Below are 26,181 nucleotides of genomic sequence, written 5' to 3'. Positions count from 1 at the left end.
CTCCAAGCTGGGCTGTGGGGGACATGGCCACTCCTTCCTCCTCAGAGCGGCACTGGCCACTGTCCATGTCCCCTTCAGCTGCTGGTCCCCCTGTATTGGTGGGAGGACATGGCCAGATGGCAGGCAAAGCACCCCCCAGTGCCAGGTGTCCTCCGCTCCTCCAGCAAGGGCAGAAAACTGCTTCTTTGGCTCATTAACCTGGCTAATTGCTGCTAGCACTGCTAACACCCCTGCATGGCTCACCTGGGCAGCTGGAGCACCCATGGCAGGGCTGGGGGAGCCGGCAGGATGGGGCACCCATGCACAGGGCTCCCTGAGCCCGGCCACCACCCAGAAATGCCCCACATCCCAAATCCCTCGTGTCTGAGCAGCTCCCACCTCCTAGAGTGGGGCCACGGGGGTCCCTGTCCCAGAGGAGGGGGGCAAGGATCATGGTGGGTAATAAAGGGGGGTCAATGTGGGCTCCACGTCAGAAGCTGGGTTGGCATGTCCCCAAGGAAAGTGGGGTCTTGCAACCCATCCCTGACAGCGTGTCAGGATCACCGGGAAATGACGGGGTCTGATCGCACCTGGTGCCAGGTACAGAGTTTTCCGGCAAAGCATGGCTCAGCGTGGCACGGCCCGGCCCAGCAGGGCTGGGCACGGCACGTCACCCGGTGTGATGGAACGGGTGGCACTGGTGGGGGGAGTCAGGGCTGTGAGTCACCCCCCTCCGCCTCCCTCCACCCTGGACTTTGCCTCCCGTGCTTGGGGCAATAAAACCCAGCATGGAAGGGACTGGGGTGCTGGGGAGGGCCCCCACCCGCAGCAGTCAGGGCACACGCGTGTGTTTGCATACACGAGGATGGGAATGTGCAGGTGGGTGCAGGAAGGAACTGCAGGTGTGTGGGGGCAGATGTGCAAGCATGCATGTGTGAACATGTGCACGTGTGCATATATACATGCGTGCATATGTGCAAGAGAATTTGCACGGATGTGTGCAAGGAGGAGCTGGGCATGCAAGAAGGTGCATGTGTGTGCAAAGGAGCTGCACACGTGGAATGGAGTCTCAAGCGCATGTGTGTAAGTGTGCAACAGGCAGCCCCGTGTGTGCACCAGGCAGCTGTGCCCGTGTGCGGGCAGGAGCGGGGGGAGCGTCGCACACGCGTGCGGGGAGCAGAGGGGAGCACGGCGTGTGTAGCAGGACCCCGGACCCGCACGGCGAGCAGCCCCACGCGTGTGCGAGGCGGCGGGTGCGTGCGAGGCCGCCCGTACACGTGTGGGTGCCCAGCCCCGAGCGGCGCCGCGGGCGGGTCCGGCGGGCGGGTGGGGGCCGCACCCTGGGCCAGGCGGGTGCCGCCGGTCGCCCTGTCCCCGTCCCTGTCCCCGCCGAGGCCACGCAGGCTCCGTGGTCCCGCCGGCCGCCCCCATGCAGCGGGAGCAGAGGGGGGCGAGCCCGGGAGCCCCCGTGGCGGAGATCAAGGCTGTCGTGGTGGGGGACGGGGGCTGCGGGAAGACGTCGCTGCTGGTGGCCTTTGCCAGAGGGGACTTCCCCAAGGTACTGTCCTCCGTGTCCCCTGCGAGCTCAGCCACGGTGGGACCCGGTCGCGGTTGGGGGGGGCTCCCGGGAACGGCGGCACGGGGGGAACGGGACGGGCACGGTGGCGGCAGCAGGGCCACTGGCAGCAGGACATGGGGTCGGAGGGGGCTTGGGGCAGGGGGTGGCCAAGTCTGATGGGGGTCCAGAGCAGCCCCCCATCGGTGGGCGGTCGGGCACCTCTGCCTCTCCTGGGGGGTCACGGGGGGCCGGGTCTGCCCTACAGCGAGGGCACATAGGGAACCCGAGGGGTGCAGGGACGGGGGCTGCCAACAGAGACCCCAGAACCCCCCTCCCGGCCCCCCCAGGTCTCACTGGGACATCCCGCCTGCCTGAGGCTCGGTGCTGCCCTGGGCTGGGGGGCACAGTCCCAGGGTTGTGGGGAACAGGGAGCATCCCCACCCCACCTGCCCCAGGTGGCACCACCATCTCCTGCCCCCCCCATTTCCCTTTCCCAACCCCGGGTACCTCCCTGTGCCATGTCCTGGGCACACAGAGCTCCGTGGCGGTCCCCCCCACCACTGCTCATGGGCGGGTGGGACCTACCCCATGTCCCCCTCTTGTCCCCTGCCAGGTGTACGTCCCCACCGTGTTTGAGAAGTACACGGCATCCCTCCAGGTTGGCGGCAAACATGTGAAGATCCACCTCTGGGACACGGCAGGTGGGACAGCAGGGGACAGGACAGGCAGTCATGTCCCCCTCCCTCCAGCCTGGGGGTTTCGGGGTGTCCCACACCTGTGGGTCGTGCCTTGTGGGGGGTGTCCCCATGGGAGACCATGGGAGATAAAGGGTTAACTCACAGCCAGCCAGCCACCATCCCTAAGGCTATCAGTCTCAGCAGTGATGCCTTTCTGTCCCCAGAGCCACAAGATGCCCCAAAGCTGGGGGGCCAAACATGGTCCCAGGTTGGAGGGGACCCATCCCAGTAGGGAACTGGTGTGTAATGGTTGGCTTCTCCACCTGTCAGGACAGGAAGACTACGACAGGCTTCGCCCGCTGTCCTACTCGGAGACCAACGTTGTCCTCATCTGCTTCGATGTCACCAGCCCCAACACCTTTGACAACATCCTAACGAAGGTAGCGCAACCCTGGGGGGGGTGTCCCAGCCTCTCATGTCGTCCCCATGGGAGGTGGCAGGACTGTCCCAGACCCGAGTGTCCTCCGTGGGAGGTGGCGTGGAGCTGGGGCTGCTGCCCGGCCCATGTCCCTGTCCCCCAAGTGACACGTATCCCCCCGCAGTGGTACCCGGAGGTGAACCACTTCTGCAGGGGTGTCCCGGTGCTGCTGGTGGGCTGCAAGACCGACCTGCGGCGGGACCAGGAGGTGCTGCAGAAGCTGCGGGAGGGACACCTGGAGCCCATCTCCTACCAGCAGGCAAGTGCCACCCCCCATCAGGCTGGGGATGTCCCCAAGCACGAGGTGGTGGGGGAGCCAGGCTCCCCGGGGGGGTCTGACCCTGCGTCTCCCCCCAGGGAGAGGCCATGGCCCGGCAGGTCCACGCCGTGTCCTACTTGGAGTGCTCGGCCAGGTATCAGGAGAACGTCGGGGACATCTTTGCAGTGGCCTGCAGCGCCGCCCTCGGTGCCGCCCGCCGGAGCCAGCGCAGGAAGCGACCCAGGAGGGGCTGCGTGCTCAGCTGAGCCCCCACCCCTGGGCTCTGCTGCTGTCCCCCCGGCTCGGGACAGCGCTCAGCTCCCGGCCACCACCGCTGCCACGCTGCTGTCCCCACAAGCCGGTCCCAAGGACTGTTTGCCATGGGGTGCCAGCACGTCCCACCACGGCACCCAGCGTCCGAGCGTCCTCCGCCCGCACCGAGCGCCACGGGCAGGCGGGTCTGGGAGCAGAGAACTGATTTTTGGGGAAGGGGGTCCCCTTCCCGCTGGCAGGCCAGCACGGGAGGGGCCACACGGGGTCATCTGGGTGCAATTCTGTCATTAAAGCTGAACACATGTCACCGTGGCGTGGTCCCCATGTGGTCCTTGCAGGCAGGGACAGCCACGCACGGCACTGGGGGGGAACGGGGTCATGTCACCTGCGGCCAGGCGGCCTCTGGGAATGGGCCCCCTCCTGCCATATGGCTGGGGCGTGCATATGCGTGTATATAGGTGCATGTGTGCTGCATGTATATAGAGCATATGCATGTGTGTTGCAGGTATACAGGTGCACATGCATGTGTGCTGCATGTATATAGGTGCATATGCAGGTGTGCTGTATATATATGGGTGCATATGCATGTGTGCTGTAGGTGTACAGATGCATATACAGGTGTGCTGCATGTATATAGGTACGTATGCATGTGTGCTGTATGTATACAGGTGTGTTGTGTGTATATAGGCGTGCCTGTATACGTGTGTGTGGGCCGTGCGCGTCCCTCTGTCTGTGTTGGCATGTCTGCACGTATGCATACGCATACGCGCATTCACCTACGCAGATGTCAGCGTGTGCGCGCATATATGTACACATATATGTTCACACACGCGTACGTACGCGCGCTCCCGTGCGCGTGTCCCCGCGGGGACCCGTCCCGTCCCGCGCCGGTCCCCGAGCGCACGAGCGGGGGCCGTCCGGGACGGAGGGGCGTGGCCAGCCGCGCGTGCGCGCTCGCTCCCGCCCCGGCGGGGCGTGGCCTCTGCGCTGCGTGCGCGCCCCCGCGCGGTGCCCCGGCGCCGGAGCGGGGCCGGGCGGAGGGGAAGGGGGGAAGCGGCGGCGCATGCGCAGTGAGGGCAGCGGGGGAGGCGGCGGGGGGGTCAGGGGAGGTTGCGGGCGGCGCAGGCGCAGTGCGGCGGCCGAGTCAGTGTGTATGTGAGACTCTGACGGGTTCAAAATGGCGGCGGCGGCTCCTGTGTGAGGAGGGGAACCGCGTCCCGGCCGGGGGGGGGGGCGGCGGGTCGGCGGCGACGAGGCACGGCACGGCACGGCGGGGAGCGGCGGGGCCGGCGGCGGCCCGGCCACTCGGCCGGGGGGGGTGGCGCCGGGTCCGCGGCGGCGGCGGGGGGGAACGCGGCGCCGGGCGGACGCGGCGCCGGGCCGGGGAGCGGGGCCCGCGGGAGCGAGCGGAGGCCCGGGGCGGCCGGCGGGGCTGTCAGCGCCCGCTCGCCGCGGTGGCCGCGCCGGGGGCGGCGGGGCGCGGAGGGGCGGGCGGCGGGGCCGGGGGGGCTCGGGGCGGCGCGGCCGGCGGGCCGGGCCCGGGCCCGGGGCGCGATCGCTGCCTGACCCGGGGGTTCCTCCTCCGTCTGTTCTGTTTCCCCCCGTCTCGGCGCTAGAAGAGGACAAAGGCGCAGGAGAGACCTGGTGAGCCACTCGCGGAGGGGCGGGGGGGGCCCCGGCACCGACCCGCCACCCCCGGCCGACCCTGAAGTTTCCCCGAGTCCCCCCCGCTGAGGGGCCGGGTCGCGCCGCGGGCGGCGGGGCCGCTGCCCTGGCCGGGAGGGTGCGGGCGGGTCTCCCTTTCTCCGCGGTCCCCGGGAGGCCGCCGGGCCGGGAAGTTGTTGGGCAGGGGGCGGCGGGGCGGGCGGCTCCCGGGGGCGGAGGTGCCGGTGACAGCTCCCCCGGGGACTGACGTCTTGAGCGCCGGCACAGGGCTTCCCCCGCCGCCGCTTTGTTCTGCCGGCCCGGGGCTGCTCCCTCCTGCGCCGGGCGGGGACGGGGGGGCGATCCCGCGGGGGTGGGATGGGGCCGGTGACCGGCCGGGCTGGGGTCCGTCCCGCTCGGGGGCAGCGGGGGTTGCGAGCGGGCCGTTCGGCCGCTGTGTTGCGCTCCGGTTGTGCCGCTGTTTATCAACACTTGAGCAAGTGTGGGGAAAGTGCTTAGGATGGCTTAGCTGGGCTGGGGAGCCCGGTCCGGGCGCAGGGATGGGGAGGTGTGAGCGGGGCTCGGAGCGCTCCGCTGTCAAACCGTGACTCGGAGGGCCGGGGAAGAGCAGGATGGGGCAAGTTCTCCCCACGCTGTGGTAGCGGTTCTGTAACACTACACGGGGTGGCGGATCCCGTCGCCGAAGGTTTAGTGCGGGAATTAAGAGCTGAGATAGATGTAGGCTTTGGTTTCATTCTGTTCCTTTAAAAAAAAATGAAAAAAAAAGTTGAGGTGCCATCTGACACCTTGGGAGGCTTTCCCGTGTTATTGCGCGGTGTCACAAGGTGGCAGATTTTGAGATCTGAGCGTGAAGACGCGAGTTAGTCCCCTACCTGAGCCGTGCCTAAGTGCTGTAGGTAGGAGGGATCCCCCACGCCCTTCCCTGTTTGTGGGAGATGTTCTGTACCTATTTAGCGTCTCCCAAGTGCCACAGGATATCCAGAGGATGGCAACCGTGTTGTTTGGAGGAGTTGGTTCTCTAACGCATAATATACTCTGGGGAAAACGGAGCGTTTGACAGTACTTTGCCTGTTTCCTATCCCAGCGTGGGCCAACTGAGCTGCTGCTTTTGTGGGCAGTAGAGCAGAGTAAGAGGCTCTTTCCTCATCTGAGACCTGCAGCTCATGTCGTGTTACAGAACAGCTGGTAAAGTCATTTACCCTGGGTCATGCCTAAAGTTAGAATGGGAGCGTTAGAAGTTGAGGTGGGCTCATCCACTGTGTTCGCTTACCCCTGCACAGTGATACAGAATCGGCCTCAAAATGAGCAAAGAAACGAGAGTTGTAGGTGTCCTGTGTCTGTGTACCCTGCTTCACTATTTCCCTCTGACTTCAAAGGACGAAGAGGACGACGACAGCAGTCCTGGAGTGTCCTTCTCACTCTCTTCAGAAGAGTCGGAGATGGAGCCAGAGGAAGAAAGGATCCGTTACAGCCAAAGACTGGTCAGTACTGGCTCTAAACAATCATATTCTGTTATTGGTTCAGTTGCAACTGAAGAAAGAAAAGACTTTTACCAGCAACAAGTTTAAACTACCCAAAGAAAGTGTTGTGGCGGGTCGCTGCGGTCTGCTCAGAGGTGTTATCTCAGCTGGCGGAGGGTGAGATGGCTTTGTGGCTCCTGTTTGTGTCACAAAGTTGGCCCTAATGAAGGGCACTCAGCTACTGAACTCTGGAAGAGCCTCTTCCAACCAGAGGCTGAGACCGGGTGAGACGCTTTGAGAAGCTGCTGGATAGAAATATGCAATGTTGATGTAGTTTCTGGCATGCTGGGTTTTCTCCGTGTTGTGTTTCTAACAAGTGGAGAAGCTGAAATACTCTGTGTTACCGTTACATTGGCCTGGACTTGATTTGAGTGTGCAGCGAAATCTGAGAAAACCAGCTTCAGCTTCAAGCTCAAATTTACTTGTGCACATGTGCACGTGTCTTGTCCTGGTATTTTCTTTCGGAGGGAGCTGTTCCAAAAGCCGGGCCCTAGTTAGGCCCTGTCAGGAGCTCTGGCTTGTCTGATGTTTGCGCTGCTGTTTAAAAGGACCGTGTGAAGCTGCCAGTCTGGGAGTTGGGCCGTAACTGGGAGCAGTTTGGGAGTAGCTGAGAGTCCGAGATGATGATGATCCTGGGGAAGGAGGGAAGTTGCTGTGCCTTGTGCAGGTTTCACGTTGTTTTGAAGCCGTTGTAAACGTTCTGAGAAGGCCCTGTGTCAACTCTATGATAGCTGAAGCTGTGATGGAGCAGCGGTGCTTGTACCCTCACCTTCAAGGTGCTGTCTGTAAAGGTAAATCCTTATCCGTTAATACTCTGAAATCATTCGGTGGAAGGCAGCCTGGCATTAAGCTTTGCCCTCAAGAGCGAGCAGTTCTTTTTGCTGTTTTTGTTGCTGCTGGGTGCTTGGCCACAGAAAAGGTGCTGGCGAGTTGTAGCCAGCACATGCCTTGGAGGCAGCCTGGGGGCAGAAATCCTCTAGTGAGGGTAGAAACGGTTATTCCAGCACTGGCCCCTGTGGAGAGGAGGGTGATGCAGAGGTTGTGCTTTGTCCAGGCGCCCGTTTTACTGAAAACATGCTCCTTTTCTTGGTGTCCATTGCACATTTACTTTTTGCGGAGAGAATTGTACTAGATGATTTGTTGACAGGCATCTATACATTTATAGTGAGCCACCTTAGCCAACTTTGGGAACCTGAAATGACTCAAATTTTTAAGTAGTTTTTAATCTTTTCTCTTTTTTGAGGAAGCACTTGCAAAAATAAAAAACCACTCAAACTGTAATACATCTATGGGCCCTTCAAGATGACTTGTTTTCCCCAAGTGCTTTGGTGAACGCTTTGATTTGGCAACGCCAAAAGCAGCAGTCCCGCCTCCTCCCTTGTCCTGATGCTCTTGTTCCCATAGCTGTGCAGCTCAAGGTACTGGTGTGACTGGGGAGCGACCACTTCTATAGCCAGCAGCCAGGGTTACAGGACAGCTTCTCTTGGAGGCAACGCCAGCTTCGAATTTTGGTTAAATTACCATCTCCACTACACTTTGACCAGAAGTAACCCAAAACGGTTGGATAACAATATGACAGATGAAGGGGACTAGCGGCCAGGATTGTACCCATTTAAAAATGCTTATAATCTCACAAATAAAAGTTGTTGAGAAGAGTTGCTGTTGTAGTGTCGGTGGCCTGGGCTCCAGCAGGATGTGCTAAGCTGGATAAATGCCTGCACACGGATGAGCTGCATGCGTAAGGGGCTTGGGAAGGCTCATGGGCAGCAAGCAGAGGATGCAGCTCACCTGGGCGTCTCTGTCCTCATGTTGTCTCTGCAGCCGAGAGGAGGAGGCAAAACCCCTGTGTGGTAGGTGAGGTTTAGTTTGTGCCTCCTGCTTTGCTTTTCCTGGGAGCTTCCACCTCATTGCTTTGTTTTGCTGTCTCAGTGTTGAAGGACCTTTAAAAGTTTATTATTTCTTTTCAAGATGCGTGTGGGGAGCTGTTCTCTTAGTGCTTCTGGCCCTTGCAGAATCAGGAATCACGGGTGAATTATCCAGGAAGACAAAAGTGCTGAATGGGACTTGTTTGAATATCCTACTCCTACGTGTGCCTTGGTCTTGGAAGTTTGTTTTAATATGCCTACGTTAAAACTTCTAGGTAGGGAAGCGGGTAGATAGTACAGTATGTTTCTGCTGCTGTAAGCTGCGTTTCTTGTGTGTGACTGGGGATCGATGTGGGTGTGAGATGTAAAAAGATACATTTATAAGAATAAATATATTAAAAAAACAAAACAAAACAAAGCAATCCAAGTGTGATAGTAGTTCTACCAGCCAAACAGCCTTGACCAGAATAGCTTATAGTGGTGAAGGAGCTGAATTAATTGCATGGGCAAGTAGCATGGTGTGATGGTACCAGTGGCACGAGATGGCAGGAGAAGATTGTTATCTGGCGTGCGAGGGTAATTATGCCAACAGCATCTTTTGGCCTTACAAACAGGCTGCCTTCCATCGGGATGTAGAGAAAGCCTTGAGCGTTTCATGTTATTTTCTCCAGTGAGCAATACTATTATCTTCCTCTGGTTCAATAAAAATCTGATCTGTGTATATTTTCTGAATGGATTTGTCAGTATTTGGTGATAGATCTGCGTTTTGAGGAGAAATCAATCTCTGCTTCAGATGTAGCCGCACTCCTACAAGAAATCTCTGCCAGTTCACACATCCCTGTGTAACATAATGACGTTTACATTGGGTGGGTCACGCTGCTCTAACTGTGCTCGCTTCCTAGGTTCTACATCCACGGCTCCCAAGGTGATAAAGTCGGGGGTGAGTTGGTCTGGATGCAGGGGTGTCGTTGGGAGGATGTTTGCACTCATCCAAAACAAATTCTGGACAAAACTGTGTCCCGGTGAGGCTGACACAGATAGGGAAGGGCAGCCTGTGGACTAAGCGTATCCATGTTCCTCACCCAAAAATTCAGCTGGGCCTCCCTGCGCCATGAGTAGTGGAAAATGGGACTTGAGGCACTGCAGAGTAGTTTTCTACTAATTCTGCGTATAAGTTTCTGCTCCTCGGCTCTATAATGAGGCAGCACTTGGGGGATTGGTTTGAGATGTCGGATTTATAAGCTGTAGATGTGTGTTTTGCAGAGCCTTAATCGAGGAGCTGAAATGCTCTATTGTGTCCCGCAGCCTGAGTGACAGTCCAGCCCTGGCACTAACAATGCCAATGGTCCCTCTCCGAGACTGGCGAGTCCCCTGCTGACTGTCACTGGGTGGTCGCACCCAACCCATGTCACACTGAGCTCCCCATGAGGAGCCCACGGCCACGCTGGCACCTGGACTCTTTGAAAGCAGGAATGGCAACGTGAGCAGCACTGGAGAACAAGAAGTTGAGTCAGTCTGGTTCTGCAATGCTCAGGCACTCTGCCTGCTTCAGGCTGTCTGGTTTCCTTACAGAGGAGGTTGTGGAGCTCAACAGGAGAAACTGTTGCGTGTTTGTAACTTAATTTTTTTGGTGAGGTTACATCTGTGTGGGATCATCAGCAGGGAAGGAATCTCCTGGTGGTGCTTTGGTTGGGCAAGCTGGCCAGTCTGTCTCTGGAAGGGGCTACTGGAGGGACTGTTTGAGCCAACACTTCATTATAAAGACATGCTTGGTGTGCTGGAGGTGAGGGGTGTATGTGGTGGGAGGGATTTCTCTCTTACTCCAGTCTTCACCGCACACAAAGCCACTTCACCCATCCAGGGCTGTGCGAATGTGCTGAAGGTTCCTCAGCAGGATGCAGGGCTGGCGTCTGCCCGTCCTTCTGCAGGGGAGCCATTGAATATTCCTGGGTCTTGGAAGCATGAGGAAATCTTGTCTTCCGTCTGCTCCGGGGCTAATTTTGCCAGGCTTTTACTGTGAGCTAGGACTAGCAAGACTGCATGAGTTGAGATTACTCAAGTGCTGTATACTTTCAGGATAAGGAGCGAAGAGCAGCAGCTTTGGACGCTTTGGAGTGGCTGCCACTGCCCTAATGACAAATTCTGCCCCTCATGGTCGTTCTGCTGCTGTCTTTATCTTCAGGGTGTGGTTCCGAATTAAGATTACTGGTGTTGCAGAGCTGGTTTAAGAGGTTCTCTCCCTCCCTCTGTTAGCGTCTCAGAAGCCGATTCCCCCCTGAGGTGTATGCTGCCTCGGGGCACTGTGGCTCACACCTTAGATGAAAGTTGGCAAGGGGGGTGTCTAATCCAAATGGTTGTCAGTGCTAGGGTGCTAAGTGCCCCACCAGCAAATGTGGTGAGACTGTGACAGTGTGAGATAGGGACATGAGGTGGGATAGGAACCTCTTAAACTGGCTCTGCCGCTGGCAGAGCCTGCGGTGGATCCACACCCTCCCTCTGGACTCCTGCTGAAGGTTTTGTGGCTCTTGGGTCTCCTGAGCGACCATCCCTGGCTGGGTGCACTGGCACCCTTGTTTTGGGCATCGGAGATGGCTGTGACACCCAGAAATGGCCTGTGGAGGAGGAGACCCACCCGCTGGTAAGGGCTCTGGGTGTTGGAGGTGAGAGGGGAGTCAGGGTGAAATGCCATCTCTCCTGTCGCTCGGGGCAGTCCTGTCCTGCCTTCAGGTCAGAGCCTTACTTGAAATTTGAGAGGAGGCCTCTTCCTGTCCCTACCAGCCGAAAACTCGAGGCCTTTCCTGTAAACAGCACTTAGCAAACCTGTCCTTACATGTCAGTGTCCATGCTATCCCCTGGGCGAGAGTTCACATGAGCTTTACAGTGTGTGGAGTCATCAGCTGAGGGATGAGGCTTGGCGAACGTGGAGGAAAAGGTTTCTCTTGCAGCTTGTGCGCTGTGGAGCGGCACCAGTGCGCTCCAGTGTGCCCTGCCTGTGCCTGAGGGATGGCAAAGCTGGCTCTGACGGGTGCCCCGAGTCACAGCAGCTCTAATCTTGGGGTTTCCACGTTGTTTTGTATCATTGGTACTAAGCCCTTTCTGCAGGATGGGACAATGTGAAATGCAGGACACAACCCATGGGACAAGGAAAGCCCACACATGGTGGCATTCATGTGACACTTGTGGTGAAGTTCCAGCACTTATTCTCACATTGCCAAGGGGATAGATGGCCTCAAAGCTGTGAGAGGGAGATCAGCTTGTGTCTGGTAAGGTGGTGAAGAGGAGGACACGGCTGTGCTGGTCGAGCGGCTGCCCTTGCTTGATCTTGAACAGCTCACACTGTCCCAGCTGTGGAATAGAACAAGTAAAGCCTCCCCCTCAGGTTCAGCCTGACCTCTTGTTTGTGCTCCTTGTGATCTGCTCACTACCAGGTAACGATCCCTTGTGTCAGCTGTGTTTGTCATCCTCACATCGTGGTGACAGGGGCCAGTTCTGCTGATACCAGCTTTCCCAGAGCTGGTCCCATTGCTTTGGGACCGGTACGTGTGTGCTGTGGTGAGCAAACCAGTGTAGTTCCCACGTGTCCTGAAGCGTGGGATGAACCACGCACGCTGGGGTGAGAATCTGGGGGATTGTGCATAGTCCCCCTGTTAAATGGGGAAATCACTTGCCCTGTCAAGTGGTGCTCTGTCCTGTTGCCTGAAAAGGTGAGGAGTTTGTTTGCTAGAGAGCCCTGTGTGAAACCCTGTCTGGCCACATGTCCCTCGTCTTCTGGACACACCTCAGTTTCCTAGTCTAGACAGGACCTGCGCAAATGGGGTAATTAATCGCTCCCACATCCCTCTGCCTCCAACTGAAGTTGCTACAAATGAGTCATTCCAAATGACCTAGGTGTAATAATTAAGCTCTAAATAATTTAGGGACTGTTCAGATTTGATCTGGGCAGCTCTTTGGTGGAAGCCAGCAGCAACTGAAGGCTGTCCTTGGAAAGCTTTAGAAATCCCTGTGAGCATTTAGATGCTGAAAGATGCAAGAGCGTGCTGATCCTGGAAGAATACATCCTGGAAACCAATGAGATGATGTTCTGTATCAGCAGAGAGGAGCGCAGGAGGTAAATATCTGCTGGTTTCTTACTGTCCCAAGCCTGGCTGTGCTGTGAGTGTGTCCTGGAAGCTGCGGTGCTGACTGAGCAGCCAGACAGCACTGGAGCACCAGGAGTTACTTTTGAGTTACCAAAGTTGCAATTTATATTTATGTTTCCTGTTGAGAAGCAAGAGTAGGTTTTCACATGGTTATCCCAGCTGGAGGTGACACGGACAGGTTAGAGCAGTCTGCATGTCCCCAGTACCTTTTTATTATTGACTAATTATGTCAGGAGCCACCCAGACAGGGGTGTATAGGTCACTGGCTGGATTTTGGGGAGAAGTGGCTCATGTGGGGGAAGCGGTGGTATGCTCAGAAGGTGCAAAACAAGGTGGTGCACTAACACTGTCCTTGGAAAATCTATGGGGGAAAGCAATTAGTTGTCTTCAGAGTGAGATGTCTGATGATGGAAGAGTGTTGCTGATCCCAGAGGAGGAAATGACGGGTGAGCTTTGAGTGGGTAGCCTTAGTTCTGGAAAGCTCGATTTGCTGCCAGGGTTGACTTATTAGTTCACAGACTTTCCTACATGATGCCTGATCTGCTTTTATTTGGCTCGAAGAGGTTAAAGCAAGTGGACGAGGCAGAAGGTGAGGAGGAACATGGCATACCACGCTGGATCACTGTGTGGTGTCCTGCAGCCGTGGCAGCAAACAGCACATCTGGAGCATGATCTGGAGTGCTTGGAAAACAGGAGTTTGTTGCAGCTGGGCAGATTGGCCTTGCTGGGTGTCCTGTCCCTTCTTGGTCCTGGTGGAGAGGGAGATGAGGACAGAGAAGGTTCTCGCTTGTTTGCCTTGGGAAAAGAGAGAGCAAAGGGGAAGAGCAAACCCCACCATAGGATGATAGGGTCTGTGATTAGATATCGGAGATACTAAGCTGGCAAAAGCACTGGGAGGCAAGAAAGGTGGGGAGCATGTATCTCGGAACTGGAAGTGTTGTCTCCAGTTCGCTTGGAGAATCTGGAACCGTTTTGGCTGAAGCTAAGAAGGTATCTGTGACTGCACTTGTCCAAATGCATCATCAAAAAGCCTATCAATAAAACTTGAAACCAGCATCACATTTATCTTCTGTCTTGGGTGATCTCAAGCTGGTTGAGCTGCAGACCAAACTCTTTGCTGTACAAGTGCTTGTGCTGCTCCGGGCTCGATTCCTTCTCTGGAGGGCTCAGGATGGGGTGTGGGCCTTTTGGGGGCTGCAGGGAACTTTGGTGTTCCTCTGCCCTTTCCAAAGCAGTCTGAACTCCCTGTCCTGCCCACCTGCAGATCTCCCTTGGCAATGACACTAAAGACTTCTGATTTTTGGGGACTAAGGAGCAGTGAAAGCCTATTTCTGCTTCTCTAACTCTGTACCTCTCAGGTCATGTCAGTGCTGCCAAGTAGCAGCTCTGGGAGCAAATTCTCTGTTGCCTCCGTGTTGCATCTTGGGCAGTTAAGAAGCGCTCGGTGCTGTGTGTCCCCCACCCAGCTAGAGGTAACCTGCATGCTAACGGTCGGACCGCACTGGCTCATTTTCACTTGTCCTTGCTCATCTGATGGGGAAATTAGAGGCTCCCGGGTGGTGTAATGAGAATGAGCATGAGCTGCTGGAGGTCACTGATGCTGCTCATACAGCCTGGAGCTTCATCTGGAGAGACCAGGAGTTTTCTGTTTGCTGATCCTCCCTCTTTACCTCTCTTTTTGTTTTCCCAGCTCCTAGGAACCAGGTGAGGAAGCTCATAGCTGTCTGCAGGTGGTGCTTGCTGGCACTTGAGCTGGTTCAGATAAACCTGGCGACCAAGTGTAGCCTGTGAATCCGTGACGGGGGTGAGGAGATGGATCTGCCTGACAGGGCTTCTCTCTGTTCTGTTTCTGTGTGTCCATGCTTGTGGATCTCTGTTGCTGTACAAACAGTTCAGGTAGTAAACAGCATGAGCTGGCTGGCCAGGGACTGTGGATCCCTCTGGAAGTTCCAGGAACTTGAAGCAGAGAAGGTTTTTGTGGGGTATGTGCCCAGATCGCAGGATGGTAAGAAGGGGCAGGTGCGTTCCTGCGTGTGCAGTTGTCTGGTGCACTCTCTGTAGCGCTTCCACCCGTGTCGGGTGCCTGGAAGGTGTGAATTTGTGTGGCATTGATGCTGCCTGAAGAGGTGATATGTGATTCATGGTGCTGTGTGTGATGTGCTCGTGTCTGTGAGCAACCTGTTGGGGGGAGATGGGGGGGAACTGGCAGTTTTTACTGCTGTCAACTAGAACAGATCATCCTGATGATGAGTGCAGCAGTAAACTTTCCTCCCTACAGTACAGCTTTAGTGTACTGTCTGCTTTCTGTCTTTTCCTGGTTTTAGCTATCACACTGTACGCAAACAAGTGTTTTTTTTAATACAGCCACCCCCCACACACCCCCACACCCTTTTATGTCAAGGAAGAGGCTCCAGGGTGTGACCATCGTTTGTGGTTTTTGTTAGCACTGGTCCTCAGGGTTGGGAACTGATGGCAGAATCTTCCTGTCATGTCTTGGCCAGTCCTGGCAGAGCTTGGGAGAAGAAGTTGCTTGATAAAAGGCACGAGGGGAAGGATCAGGCCGTTGCTTGGTGGAACTGTTATCTAGAGAAGCAGATCCCAACCAGAGAGGTACGTTCTTGCTACAAGCGAGATATATGGAGGGAATGGTCCTTTTTGATGTTGGCTCTTACCTCACCTAACTTTTCATGAGGCCACGGCAAAAGTCTGCAGGGTGAGAGAGAAGAGAGGTGGTGCTGCACAACTTGGAGAGACAACAAAGCAAACGCTGGAGGAACAATCAGAAGGTGTAAGAGCAGAAAAGCCTGTATTTAAAATAAATAAATCTTTAAAAAGGCTGGCCTGTGCTGTTGAGTCCAAGAGTGCCCTGCTTCCCCCTTGTTCTCCCCTGTACCCCTGGCTCTCAGGAGCTGTAATTTTGGGATCGAGCTGAGCAGCTGGAATTGGAAAGGAGAGGGCTGGCAGTGTGTGCTCCTTTAGGGTTAGACTGCCTCAGCGCCTCTAATTCGCTGTGCGTAAATATTTCCATGTGTCGCTGAACTGCTGAGCCCCTTTGCCCCATTTGGAGTCAGGAAGGGGCTTCTTGTGGAGCAAAGGGGGAGGTTGTGCGTGCAGCGATGCTGTAGCAGTGCAGAGTACAGAGGAAATCTCCTGCCTAGTAGCTGTTTTCACACACTGTCTGTGTTCATCCCAGTGCTCCTGGCTTGCTTTTCTTCTTCATGGGCATCCTAGACCCTACAGCCTGCAATTCAGGCAGCCTGTTGCTATTATCTTTAAAGGACAGCTGAGCAGGAATTGCAGCACAAACCCCAGAGCTTCCTGTGCTTTTGCTGTCCCAGTTTTCCTGTGGTTCAGCCTGGTTTGTGTGATGGGACAGAACTGGGAACAGGTTTCTGCAGAGCTGGCTTGGGACACTGGGAAATTCAGAGCTAGTCCTATGAACTCCCACTGTGTCATGGACAGAGAGGTGCTCTGCCTGTCCCAGTGTGGGGTGAAGTTGTGCAGAGCTGACATAGTGCTGTCTCTGTCCCCAAATGCAGGTGGCTCCATCCGTCCCTCATGCCAGCTCTGCTGGGTCTCTGCCCAGTGATCTGTGTGGGCTCAGCAGCCTGGAGGTAAACAGTCCATTCTTTCCCAAGTGGGAAAATGGGTTAAGTGCATTGAATTTTCAAGCCTGCCTTTTTGGAGAAGCTTGGTCTTTCATTCCGTTTTGGGGATGCTCTGTTGTCTTCCTGTGCAAAGCAAAAGCAGTCACAGAGCTGGCGATGCTCATCTGCCTGACCGCATGGCACACGTGCTGGGGACATGCTGGCAGGGAAGGGGCTCTACACAGCAGGTTTGGGGTTTTTTCCTTTGATTTCTTCTGGTTTGGAAGGGGTGGGAGGTAATTAAAGGGATTTGGAAGATTTGATGGTCCTTCAGGAGCTTCCTCAAGCTCTCTCAGAACCCGAGCAGGGCTTGTCCAGGTATCGGGCTGCTGCGGTTGGCAGTGGGTATGGGTGCCTTGAGGGTTAGAAGTGCCGTAAAAACTGGTTGGGACACTGGCTGCGTGTGAAATGCACTGCGGGTGACTGGATGAGAAGCCATGTCCTTTCCTGGGGAGAGTGTTTCTTTACTGAGCCTGTTGCCAGCCTGGCCCATCTGTGTTCCTCCGTCTCGCGGCTTTGCCGCTGTGGCTGGTCAGCGTGTGGTTTAGTGGCAGCTGCTGGAGTTCTCCTTGGCCCGTTGCTGTTGTCTCCCCACCTGCCTCTTTCAGCCTTGCTCCAATTCCCCAGTTACTGCTTGTGTACGTCCAGTTTCATAACCCAAAAGTGCAAACCAAAGCAGTCTGAAACGCCGCCAGCCCTGCTCGTGATGGGAATCCCTCCTGGAGCTGTGAAGCCTGGAAGGGCTCCAGTTCTGCAGGGATCCCCGTTCCCTCCTCAGCCTGGTGCTTTCAGTCTGTCTGTCCAGGAATGTGCAACCTGGGATGCGCCGATTGTTGAGCAAGAGACAGGAGAGGATGGGGGCATTTAACCTGGGTTAGTTCTTGGATTCCTCTTGTCATCTCTGGGGCACTGGCGCTTATTTGGCAAAGCAAACGGCTCTGCAGAGCTGAAATATTAACAGAGTGACACAGGCCATGTCTGTAGGACCCTTTGTACCCCAAGGGTGACAGAAGGTGATGGGGTTTCAGTTTCTCCTTCCCAGGCTTGGGAGGAAGAGGAGCTGAGGAGAAACTGAAGTGATGGAGGGTGGGGAGGCACAGAGGACCCTGCTTCCTCTGCTGCCTTCGCTTGTGGTTTCCCAGAGGAATGGGACCTTTCCCATTGATATAATGGATTTCACATTACCTTTGAGGGGTGGCGTTAGTTCATGGTGTCTGGGAGGATGAATTCTGGACACTGCCGTTTGCCACAGGTACTCACTCAAGATTAAATCACCCGTCAAGAAGTTTGCATGTTGAAGGTCTGGATTTACCTAGACGATAGCCATACTTGTTTGCTGTAAAAGCATGTGAGAAGTTACATTCGTAAACTGGAGAGAGTTGAGCTTGTTGGTTTGTTACCCGTTTGGAGACATTTCAGCAAAATAAACTTAGAGGGCTGTGGGGCAGCCGGTTGTGGATGTGAGATCCACTGGTACATCACGCTGCTCTGTGCAAGTGAAAATACCTGCAGCGAGGGGAGTTTGGAAGGAGGGATTTCAAAACCAAGAGTGAAACCCGACTGCGTTCTTCATGTCAGCATCTTTCCTCTAAAGGAACAAGGGAGGGTTGTGGAAGGGTTCAAAGCAGACGAGCTGCTCTGGGAAGGCGGCAGCTGAAGGGGAAGAGGCAAAGTGAGGGATGCTCTGGTGTCCCGAGGTGGAAGCAGCTGTGGCCAAGCAGGAGGAAGCTCCCTGGGGACTGGGAGATGGAGATGTCAGGAGATCAGGGAGGGAATGGCAGCAGACAGGACAGGGACTAAAATACCCTGTAAATTACACTCTGTAAATATGTGAGGCTCTTTTTGCGAAAGGACGGCTTGTTCTTTTTTCAAATGTGACCTTGTACTAGTTCTACTCTCCTGTGGGGTATTTTTGAGAGTCTTCTGGTTCTCTTCAGCCAACTGTCAGTTCCTTTGCCTTCAGAGGTAGCTGATGGAGAGAGGTGTCCAAGGGAGGGTTTTGAGGAGTTCCACCATGGAGCTGCATGAAACCCATCCCCTGGGAGGAGGAGACTGCAGGCGAAAGGACCAGAATAGCAGGGATGGTGCTGGAGCTGTCTGCAGGATTAATATTCATGCTATTTCCTACCTTAAGTGAACGGTGCCCAAGAGGACCAGGAAGAAATGGTGAAGAACAGCTCTCTTAGATGAGGATTGCTGGCTGCTGGTGTTGGGGGATGAGTAAACTGCCTTTATCTTGACCCTGCCTGACACAGAGAGAAAGGCTTTGGGCTGCTTGCCGGTTTTTTCTTAGTAAAACTCTCATCAGGGTGAAGAATGCCTGGATCCTAATGCATATCACAAAGCTGGGAAAAAAAGCAATATTTAAATATTACTGCTTAATACTGAGCGCTGAGGTTGTCCAGCAGAAATATATCTGTAACATGTTTGACTCTCAGCCCATGCTTGGGCTGAGCTGGATGGGGTCGCATCAAGAAGCAGGAAGAGTTTAGGAGAGCGGGAGTGATCTGGGCAGGGGGCTCAGCCAAAACCCAACCCTGGCGTGGACTGTGGCACCAAACCAGCCGGCACCTCCCCGGGGGAGATCAAACTTTACGCTGTAGGAAGGATGAATACGGCTCTCGCAGTGTGTGCTACTGTGGAGGTGAGATTGGCGTTGGCGTGTCATGGCTTTGAGGGTCTTTTGCCCTTGGCAGGTGTCACCTGTAGCCAGTTATTTAACCAGATGGCAATTCTGGTGAGGAGCAAAGCACATCAGAGAAGAAAAGGGGTCCCAGAGTGTGCCTGGGCTTGTGCACTGACCATGTCCATCCTCGTATGGAGACCCAGTTTTGGGGAACTGGGACCTTTAGCTGGTGTAACAGTGCCGTGGGGAAGCTGCAGACTCCAGGAGGGGAAAACACTGCTGCAGAGATTTGCCTGAAGTCCCAGCAGATGCTGTTTCCCCCCCCAAAACGCACGCTTGGAAGTGCAGAAGCTTTTCCACCCTCCTGTCTGCTCTCCCTGCGCTGAAATGTTGCTTTTCCCCACCCTCCCAAGACAACAATGACATGAAAGCTCCGTGGCCCTGGCCGAGAACACGAGAGATGTTGTATAACTGATGGGAGCTATTTGTATTGTGGCAGCACTTTTGGGTCCCCAGCCATGACCGGGATCCCATTCTTCTCCATACTGTGCAAATTAGGAGGCCGGACTCTCCCCTGCCCACAGGAACGAGCGAAGCTGATCTGGCAGGGAGTGCAGAGGGGGTTTTGTGGCTGATGCTTTGCCGATGACAAGAGCATTGGGCTTTGGAATTTGCTCAGCTGGAGGAGGCAGTTCCCTTCCTTCCGTGTTCTGCATCCCCGTTTCCTCATGGCAAAGGGGTTTGAGTTGAAGGTGTTTTTGCTCATTTCCTCACGTTTGTCCCTTTGAGGTGTGGCTTTGGAGGCTGTGCGGTGAATAAGATCAGGGAAGGAGTCGCAGCGGTTCCCCAGTCCCACGGTGCAGACCCACAGGTGGATCTAGCTGGGAAAGCAAAGTTTGTATTGCTGCTGTTCCGTGTGATCCGAGTCCACAGCAGGTTGAGCGGGTGGAGCGGCATCCTCTGAAACGTGTTGTGCTTCTCTAAGATCTTGTGTTTCTTCAGTCATAAAACCTCCAAGTTTGTCAGTGAGTGACTGGATGACTTGCTGCACATTCATGTAGGGTGGGATCTGCCCTCCAAACTCTAATTTGTGCTCAGGATTAACCAACGCAAAGCAATCTTGTGGCCCAAAGGGCAAACCAGAGTGACCATGTGCTAGAGCTGGCACTGCACACCAGCGGGATCTGGATCAGGCCTGGCCGTGTGCTTGAGTTTCTGTTAAATTTGCTGCCCTACACAATCCAGAGCCCACGCTGGCTCGGCGCCACTTCCAGAAGGACAGACAATGCCTGGTGTGGCGTGAAGTCGAGCAGGGCAGTAACTGTGTGTGTTCTTCAAGGAAATCTTCAAGAGAGCTGTCTCGGGGAGGCCTGTTCAGCCCTGCTGTAGTTACACTTAAATAGTGTAAAACGTGTCGCCCTGTCTGTCCTGTCCTGGCAGCGGCTGTAGCGGAGTCCCTGAGAACAAGCCAGCTGATGCCGTCGGACGTTCCGCCGAGATGAAGGAAATGTGAGCACAAAAGCCGGTCACCAGCGTCCCTGTGAGGTGACAGCAGAGAAGGGCTTTTCCCAGTATGTTGTTTATCCCCCTGCACGGTGCGTTCGCACTGTATTTCGCTGCTGGTGGCCTCGAGCAAGTGCTGTCAGCTGCCCCTTGGCTCTTTATGGTGAGAGATGGCTGCAACTGGTCACTGTGGCTGAAGCCGTGTTCCAGCCCAGGTCTCCCGAGGTTTGGTGCTCAAATGGGAGATGCCTGAGCTTCAGCCTAATTCGATAACCACTGTTTAACTAGGAGCCCTGAAATACCATTTATACTTCCAGCCTGGGACCCAAATATAAAGTTATCAAGAGACTAATTTGGATATAGTACGATATAGCATATTTAGCATGCCAAACCTTTTTCATCTGGTGAAATGTTGTACCCAGCAAAGGCAAGACAGCTGCTTTTCCCAAAACCAACCAACTAAAAGCAAGTGTCTGGAGTGAGTAGGTCAAAACGCAGATCACAGCCTGGTCCTCCAGTGCGCCCAGAGCAGGTGAGACACATGAACTACAGGGCCCAGCATCCTCTGCTTCGTTAGACACATCCTCTAATTAATGACCGAGAACTGCCTGCTGGGGCCAGTAGTTCTGGGCCTTGTTTCTTAGGCTTGCCTAGCAGTGACGGTAAGTGAAAGACTTGTCCTGCTGGAAGGTTATTAGCATGGTGTGCCTCGAACTTACCTGGTATGACTTAGTAGGGAGCAAGATACTGCAAAATAGTTTTAAGTCTCCTGCAGCTGCCGTCCTTGTGACAGAGCAGCCAAAGGTGTCCCAGCAGGAGCTGCAATAGGCACCGGTGTCTGACAGCGTCACCGGGCAGGATTTGAGGCACGTTTCAGCTGGACAAGACCTGACAAGAAAGCACCGTGACCTCCGTTTCTTTCTCTAAAAGCGCAGAAACACAAAGGGGAAGCTACAAATTGCATTTCCTTGGCGTGTTTGCCCGTATGACCTGAGCCTTCCGCACCCTCGCGCAGCGCTCATCAGCACAAAGGCGATTTGAGGTGGGATGAGAACTGTCGTTGTGCAGCAAATGGGGGTGAGGAAGCGTCTTGAGGGTGTGTGTGGAGCTGCAAACAGCTGGGCTGGGTTTTTCTCTTGGACTTAAGCACTGACTGACCAGTAAAGCCCTGGGTTTGCATCTGCCTGGCACACCCGGAGCGTACTTTCTCAGGGCTCTTCTTTCCCTATCTGCATTTATACAAGGTGTTATCTGCCAAAGCTTGTATGTAGAATTAGTTTTATCTTCGTGTTGTTAAAAACAGTGAAATGAAGTACTCCTGCTCACAGTCCCGGTGCTGCGAGTTAAGACAAAGGACTGCAAACACGCAGCCCTTTTCCAGGTTGTTTAATGTTCAGGGCCATGTGGACAGGCCCTTGGAAAACATCAGTTTCAGGGTTTTTCCTGAGATGCCACATTCAGGAGCGACCTGTTGTTCCTGCCTTGCAGCTGAGGTCTTTGTGCCGCTATTGTGGGAAACCAAGCAAATTGAATGAGATGTTGACAGCGGGGAGAGGTAAGCTCTGCTTTGGTGGCAGGGAAATTATTTGTGAATTGCTCAGCCTTCTTGAAAGCGTGAGGTTGAAGTTCTGTGTTACAGGGGGCGATCTGTGGCTGGTGCAGATGTGACAGTAGCTGCTGCGTCACCTCCTGTCCCATCCTGTCCTCGACCACCTGCCGGCACAACCGTCAGTACGAATGCTTTATAACGAGAGCGTCCCTAATTGGGGAAGGCAGCTTGGCTAATTCAGACCAGGTTGACTTTTATCAGAGGGGCTTTGGGGAGCGTTCCCACAAACGGCGCTGTCTCTGGAGGGGTGGCTGACAGCTGGGGACAGTAATTCCTTCCAGATCCAGCAATGTCTGTCAGGAATCCCAGTGCAGATGTGCGTATGAAACCCTTGAAGAAAAGGGTTACTTCCCTCCTGCTACTTCCCCACACAAAACCAAGGAAATAAATCAAGTTCTGTGTACAAGCATAGCAAAGCTTGAGAATTGTCTTCAGCTTAAAACCCCTCCTTTATCAGTTGGTGTTCTGGCAGGGATTTAAACTCACAAGTGCCTTTACACAACAGAATACTGATGCACCTGTAAAAATAGGAAACTGATTCTTCTTCCTTTGCCCCAGTTACACTAAACTATGTCCCCTCCTCCCGTGTTTCTGTGTTAACACTTGTTAGGAGTGAATTATCTGGCTCTCGTGCAGCCCAACTTGCACAAATCTCCTGGTTGTAGGAGGAGCAAATCTGATGTTCCAGTGGTGTGTTTTGGATCCGGGACAGATGTTGCTTCAATAGATCTTTGGTGGCACGTCTCTCTTGAAAGGCAATATCAACAGTGCTTTGTGAGTGAGATATTTGGTGGATAATATAATGCAGAAATACAGGGTTTCCTCTTGTAGGCTTCCCAGGGAACGACTGCTATGGGACAGGGACTCTCCCAGACACCCTGGCTGAGCTGTCGAGGTAGAGATGAGGCTCCGCTTGTTCCTCCTGGTCCATAATTTCACCTTCCTGCTCTGTTCTCTCCTCAGCGTGGCACGATGAGGCGGCGCTATGAGGACGATGGCATCTCTGATGATGAAATCGAAGGGAAGAGGACGTTTGACCTCGAGGAAAAACTGTCCACCAACAAGTTTAACTCCACTTTCGTGGTCTTCATGGAAGGCAAAGGTTTGTGGTGGGGCTGCTGTGCTGCTGTTGTCAGCAACCAGCCAGCCACTTTTCGAGTGCGGTGCGGTGTGTGCAATGACCTTTCCCTGAGCCTTTCGTAGAAAACTAACAGCAATCACAGTTGGATTTGTGCTACACCCAAAGCCTCCCTGGCTGCCAACTTGAAGGGCGGTTACAAAGCAATTTTGGTATTAATGGTATCCTGAAATCCTTTTCCACCGTCCTGCGTTTGGCTGCCTTTTGCTTTCCATCCTTCCATAAAGTTGGGAGAACCGCTGTTCAGACCGTTCTGTGCTTCCCTCTGCTGCAAACCACTTTACCTCGCAGGGGGTGTTTTTATCTGCTCCCCTGCAAGTCCTGCAGCTGTCCCCAAGCACTTTGAAGGCAACTCGAGGCAGTTTGGTGGGGGTTTGGCTCAAACCCACAAAGCCTTTGGTCCAGGAGGAGCCAGTGACAGGGAACACGTGTGGGAAGCGTGGAAGCGGCTGGGTGTGCGGAGCGCTGGGCCCGTCTGCAGCGCAGCGGGTTTGCTGGGACACATGGCAGCCAGGAACCGGAGGGCTCGCCTGGGTCAGCACCTGCAATTGCAGCCGCATGTCTCCATTCAAAGACCATGTGGGGTCTCTCCCTTTCCTTTCAGCACGCAGGCGGCTCAGCAGGCTGTCTTTTCATCGCGCAGCCATCCCCAGCCTCTGGAGGATTTACCGGGAGGGAGGAGCGTTGCTTTAGGACATCTCTTGCTTGGCTGTGAGCTTCTTAAGGAAGGGAGAACCAAAAAAAAGTGCTGTTCCCCTGGTTGGCGCAGCCTGTTGGAGCAAACTCCCCACTCCCTGGGGGGCCCGTCTGAGGCTTGTCAGCAGCACAGGCCACACTGCTCACAGAGCTGCCGCAAAGGAGTTCCAGAATCTCCAAAGGGATGTAAAAATAGCAAGGAACAGGCCTTTCTTTTGTTAAAACATAGGGTTCTCGGGTCTTAGCTGCACAAGGCCCTGAACAACCCAATCTGAAATCAGTTTGCTGGGAGCAGGGTTGGGCTTAGAGATCTCCAGAGGTCCTTTCTAACCTCATTTGGTCCATAATCCTTTGAAGGAGTCTACCCTAACACCTTCCCTCTTCTTGTCTCCCCACACCAGACTTCACAGTCGAATACATCCAGCGCGGCGGCCTGAGAGACCCTCTCATCTTCAGGAGCTCTGACGGCCTGGGGATAAAGTAAGTGTTGGGGCATGGAGTGGGGGGGAATCTGGCCCCATTTCTTGTCTCTCTCCACGTTATGTGGGATCTGATCCTGGTAGCTCCATCTGTGCTCTGCCAAGTTGGTGGGACTGTGTCCTGTCCACATTGTTCTTTACGTGCAGTGTGAAGTATCTTCCACCTCGGTTATTCTGTTCTTATTAGTCTGGACATAAAATGAGAGGACTGAGTTGGCTGTAGGTTATCACAATTCAACCAAATGTCTGGAAAGTCCTGCTGCTGCTCTGATGCAACATCTGGCTGAATTTCTCTCCTAGTAATATAGGCTTCTATTGCCAGAAAGTCAAGCAATTTGTAGTATTTCTGGCATTTTCCAGAATTCCAAGCCGATTTACCCAACATAGTTATTTCTGAATGTCTCTCCATGTCTTGCTACAGTAAGTCAGTTAAGGTTTACAGCTTTGCGTGTAAAGCTGTACTGAGACACGGTTTTGTGCCATTTATGATGTTTGTATAAATACACTATGGGGTGGCAGATATAGTTTCAAGACAAGTAATACTGCGTTAAAACATCACAGCTGGTTTTGCAGGGTCAGTGGTTTTTTGGTTTAGATTAATACAGAAGTATAGAGGGATAAATTGGCCCTAGCAAAGTGTCAGAGCCAGTATCAGCAACACTGCTGTTAACATCCTCAACTGGAAGGGACGGGCAACATCTCATCCAGCGCATGATGTGCTATACCGCAGTGCACTAGGGAGCAAAGTGTGCCAGGCTCGGTTTTAACTGCTGGGTGACTTGGGAGGCAGAGATTTGATACTGAGGATTTACAGTGTGGGTGAAACTGGATTTTCTCCTGAGCTTTTGGGTTTTTCTCTGGGTCCAGAGCTGCCTGCATGGCTGCCTGCCCGTTCTGCCTGTGACAGCAGTGTTTGTACAGATAAGTGTGCCAGTACAAACAGTGAGAGTGGTTATGCTGTGTCAGTGAAATCTACTGCTCGTACCGGTCTGGCGATGCCCTTTATATTGGAATAACTCACATGAGCAGTCTTTGAAACGAGAGCTTGAATTGCTTAGCTCAGGGCCTGCTTGCTCCTTTGCCAGAACCACTGTACAACAGTTCGTGTTCTGGAGAGGGTATATCCCATTCCCAAATCTGCTTCCCTAGCCAGAAACTGGCTCCAGTGTTTCACCCCACACCTACACCCCCAGAGGTGTCACTGCACGGTCTTCACCCGCACCCACGAGGCAACAAGCAGCGCAATAGTTTCTTCCAGGCGCCAATACTGGGGTTACAGGTGGGGAAGGGTCTGCAACCAGCAGCGCTTCGTGATTTTTTTAGCAAGGTGTTTGTCCTGCAGGATGCCGGATCCGGACTTTAGCGTGAACGATGTGCGGCTGTGTGTTGGTAAGTGTCCGGGGACCCTGGCGCACCCCTGTTGTGACCTGGGCAGATATGGAGGGATGGGGAGAGTCATCAGGTTTATCAAGGTCTGATTTTGTAGCTCCTCTGGTGTGCAGCTGGTTGAACCTGAGCTGTCCTTAGCCAGTAAATCACAACTCGTACCTGCTTGAGTCTAGTTTGACCTGAGGCAGCTTCTGTTTCAATGTGGCTATGGAAGAGGTTGAAGTTGTGGGAGAGGCCAAAATGTCACCCTGTGCACATGGGTTCTTTGAGGGAAGATCTCATGTCTCCTGGAGTATCTGCTGGGTGGTCCCTTGTGCACATGGATGGTTCCGGTGACGTCTGTCTGTTCTGGCAGGGAGCCGGCGGATGGTGGACGTCATGGACGTGAACACGCAGAGGGATATCGAGATGTCCATGGCGCAGTGGGCGCGCTACTACGAAACACCAGAGGCCGAGCGGGAGAAACTGTACAATGTCATCAGCCTGGAGTTCAGCCACACCAAACTGGAGAACCTGGTGCAGAGACCTGCTACGGTGAGCATGGCTCTTCCTTCTGCAGGAATGTCCTTTCCCTTGTCCTTGTGGTTCTCTGTAGGCCAGGTGACACTTGGATATGGGAGCACAGGGGCTGCTCATAACACGTGTGAGCCACAGTGAGTGTAGGGGACAAGATGGGGACAC

General features: G+C 54.5%; 2 protein-coding genes across 3 annotated transcripts in view; both read left to right on the top strand.

Annotated features, from left to right (window-relative positions):
* Nucleotides 1-1,404: 1,404 nt before the first annotated feature.
* RHOD (ras homolog family member D) lies at nt 1,405-3,483 on the top strand. The gene is made up of 5 exons (XM_065838627.2): nt 1,405-1,537; nt 2,151-2,238; nt 2,545-2,654; nt 2,817-2,955; nt 3,054-3,483. The coding sequence occupies exons 1-5, from the start codon at nt 1,409-1,411 to the stop codon at nt 3,215-3,217; spliced, it is 630 nt and encodes a 209-aa protein (XP_065694699.1). The 5' UTR covers nt 1,405-1,408; the 3' UTR covers nt 3,218-3,483.
* An 850-nt stretch (nt 3,484-4,333) lies between these two features.
* The window catches only part of KDM2A (lysine demethylase 2A), a 41,503-nt gene continuing 19,655 nt past the window's right edge, over nt 4,334-26,181 (top strand). For both annotated transcript variants that reach the window (XM_065839191.2, XM_065839189.2), the window contains exons 1-7: nt 4,334-4,421; nt 4,841-4,868; nt 6,266-6,370; nt 22,762-22,900; nt 24,034-24,112; nt 25,454-25,500; nt 25,856-26,034. In XM_065839191.2, the coding sequence (XP_065695263.1) occupies nt 4,402-4,421; nt 4,841-4,868; nt 6,266-6,370; nt 22,762-22,900; nt 24,034-24,112; nt 25,454-25,500; nt 25,856-26,034 (597 nt within the window). In that variant the 5' untranslated portion in view covers nt 4,334-4,401. The remainder of the gene's footprint in view (nt 4,422-4,840; nt 4,869-6,265; nt 6,371-22,761; nt 22,901-24,033; nt 24,113-25,453; nt 25,501-25,855; nt 26,035-26,181) is intronic.

Source organism: Patagioenas fasciata, chromosome 5 (assembly GCF_037038585.1).
Source record: "Patagioenas fasciata isolate bPatFas1 chromosome 5, bPatFas1.hap1, whole genome shotgun sequence".
Taxonomy (NCBI): Eukaryota; Metazoa; Chordata; class Aves; order Columbiformes; family Columbidae; genus Patagioenas; species Patagioenas fasciata.
Note: the sequence above shows the minus strand (reverse complement) of the source record. Positions and strands in the feature narration are given on the sequence as shown.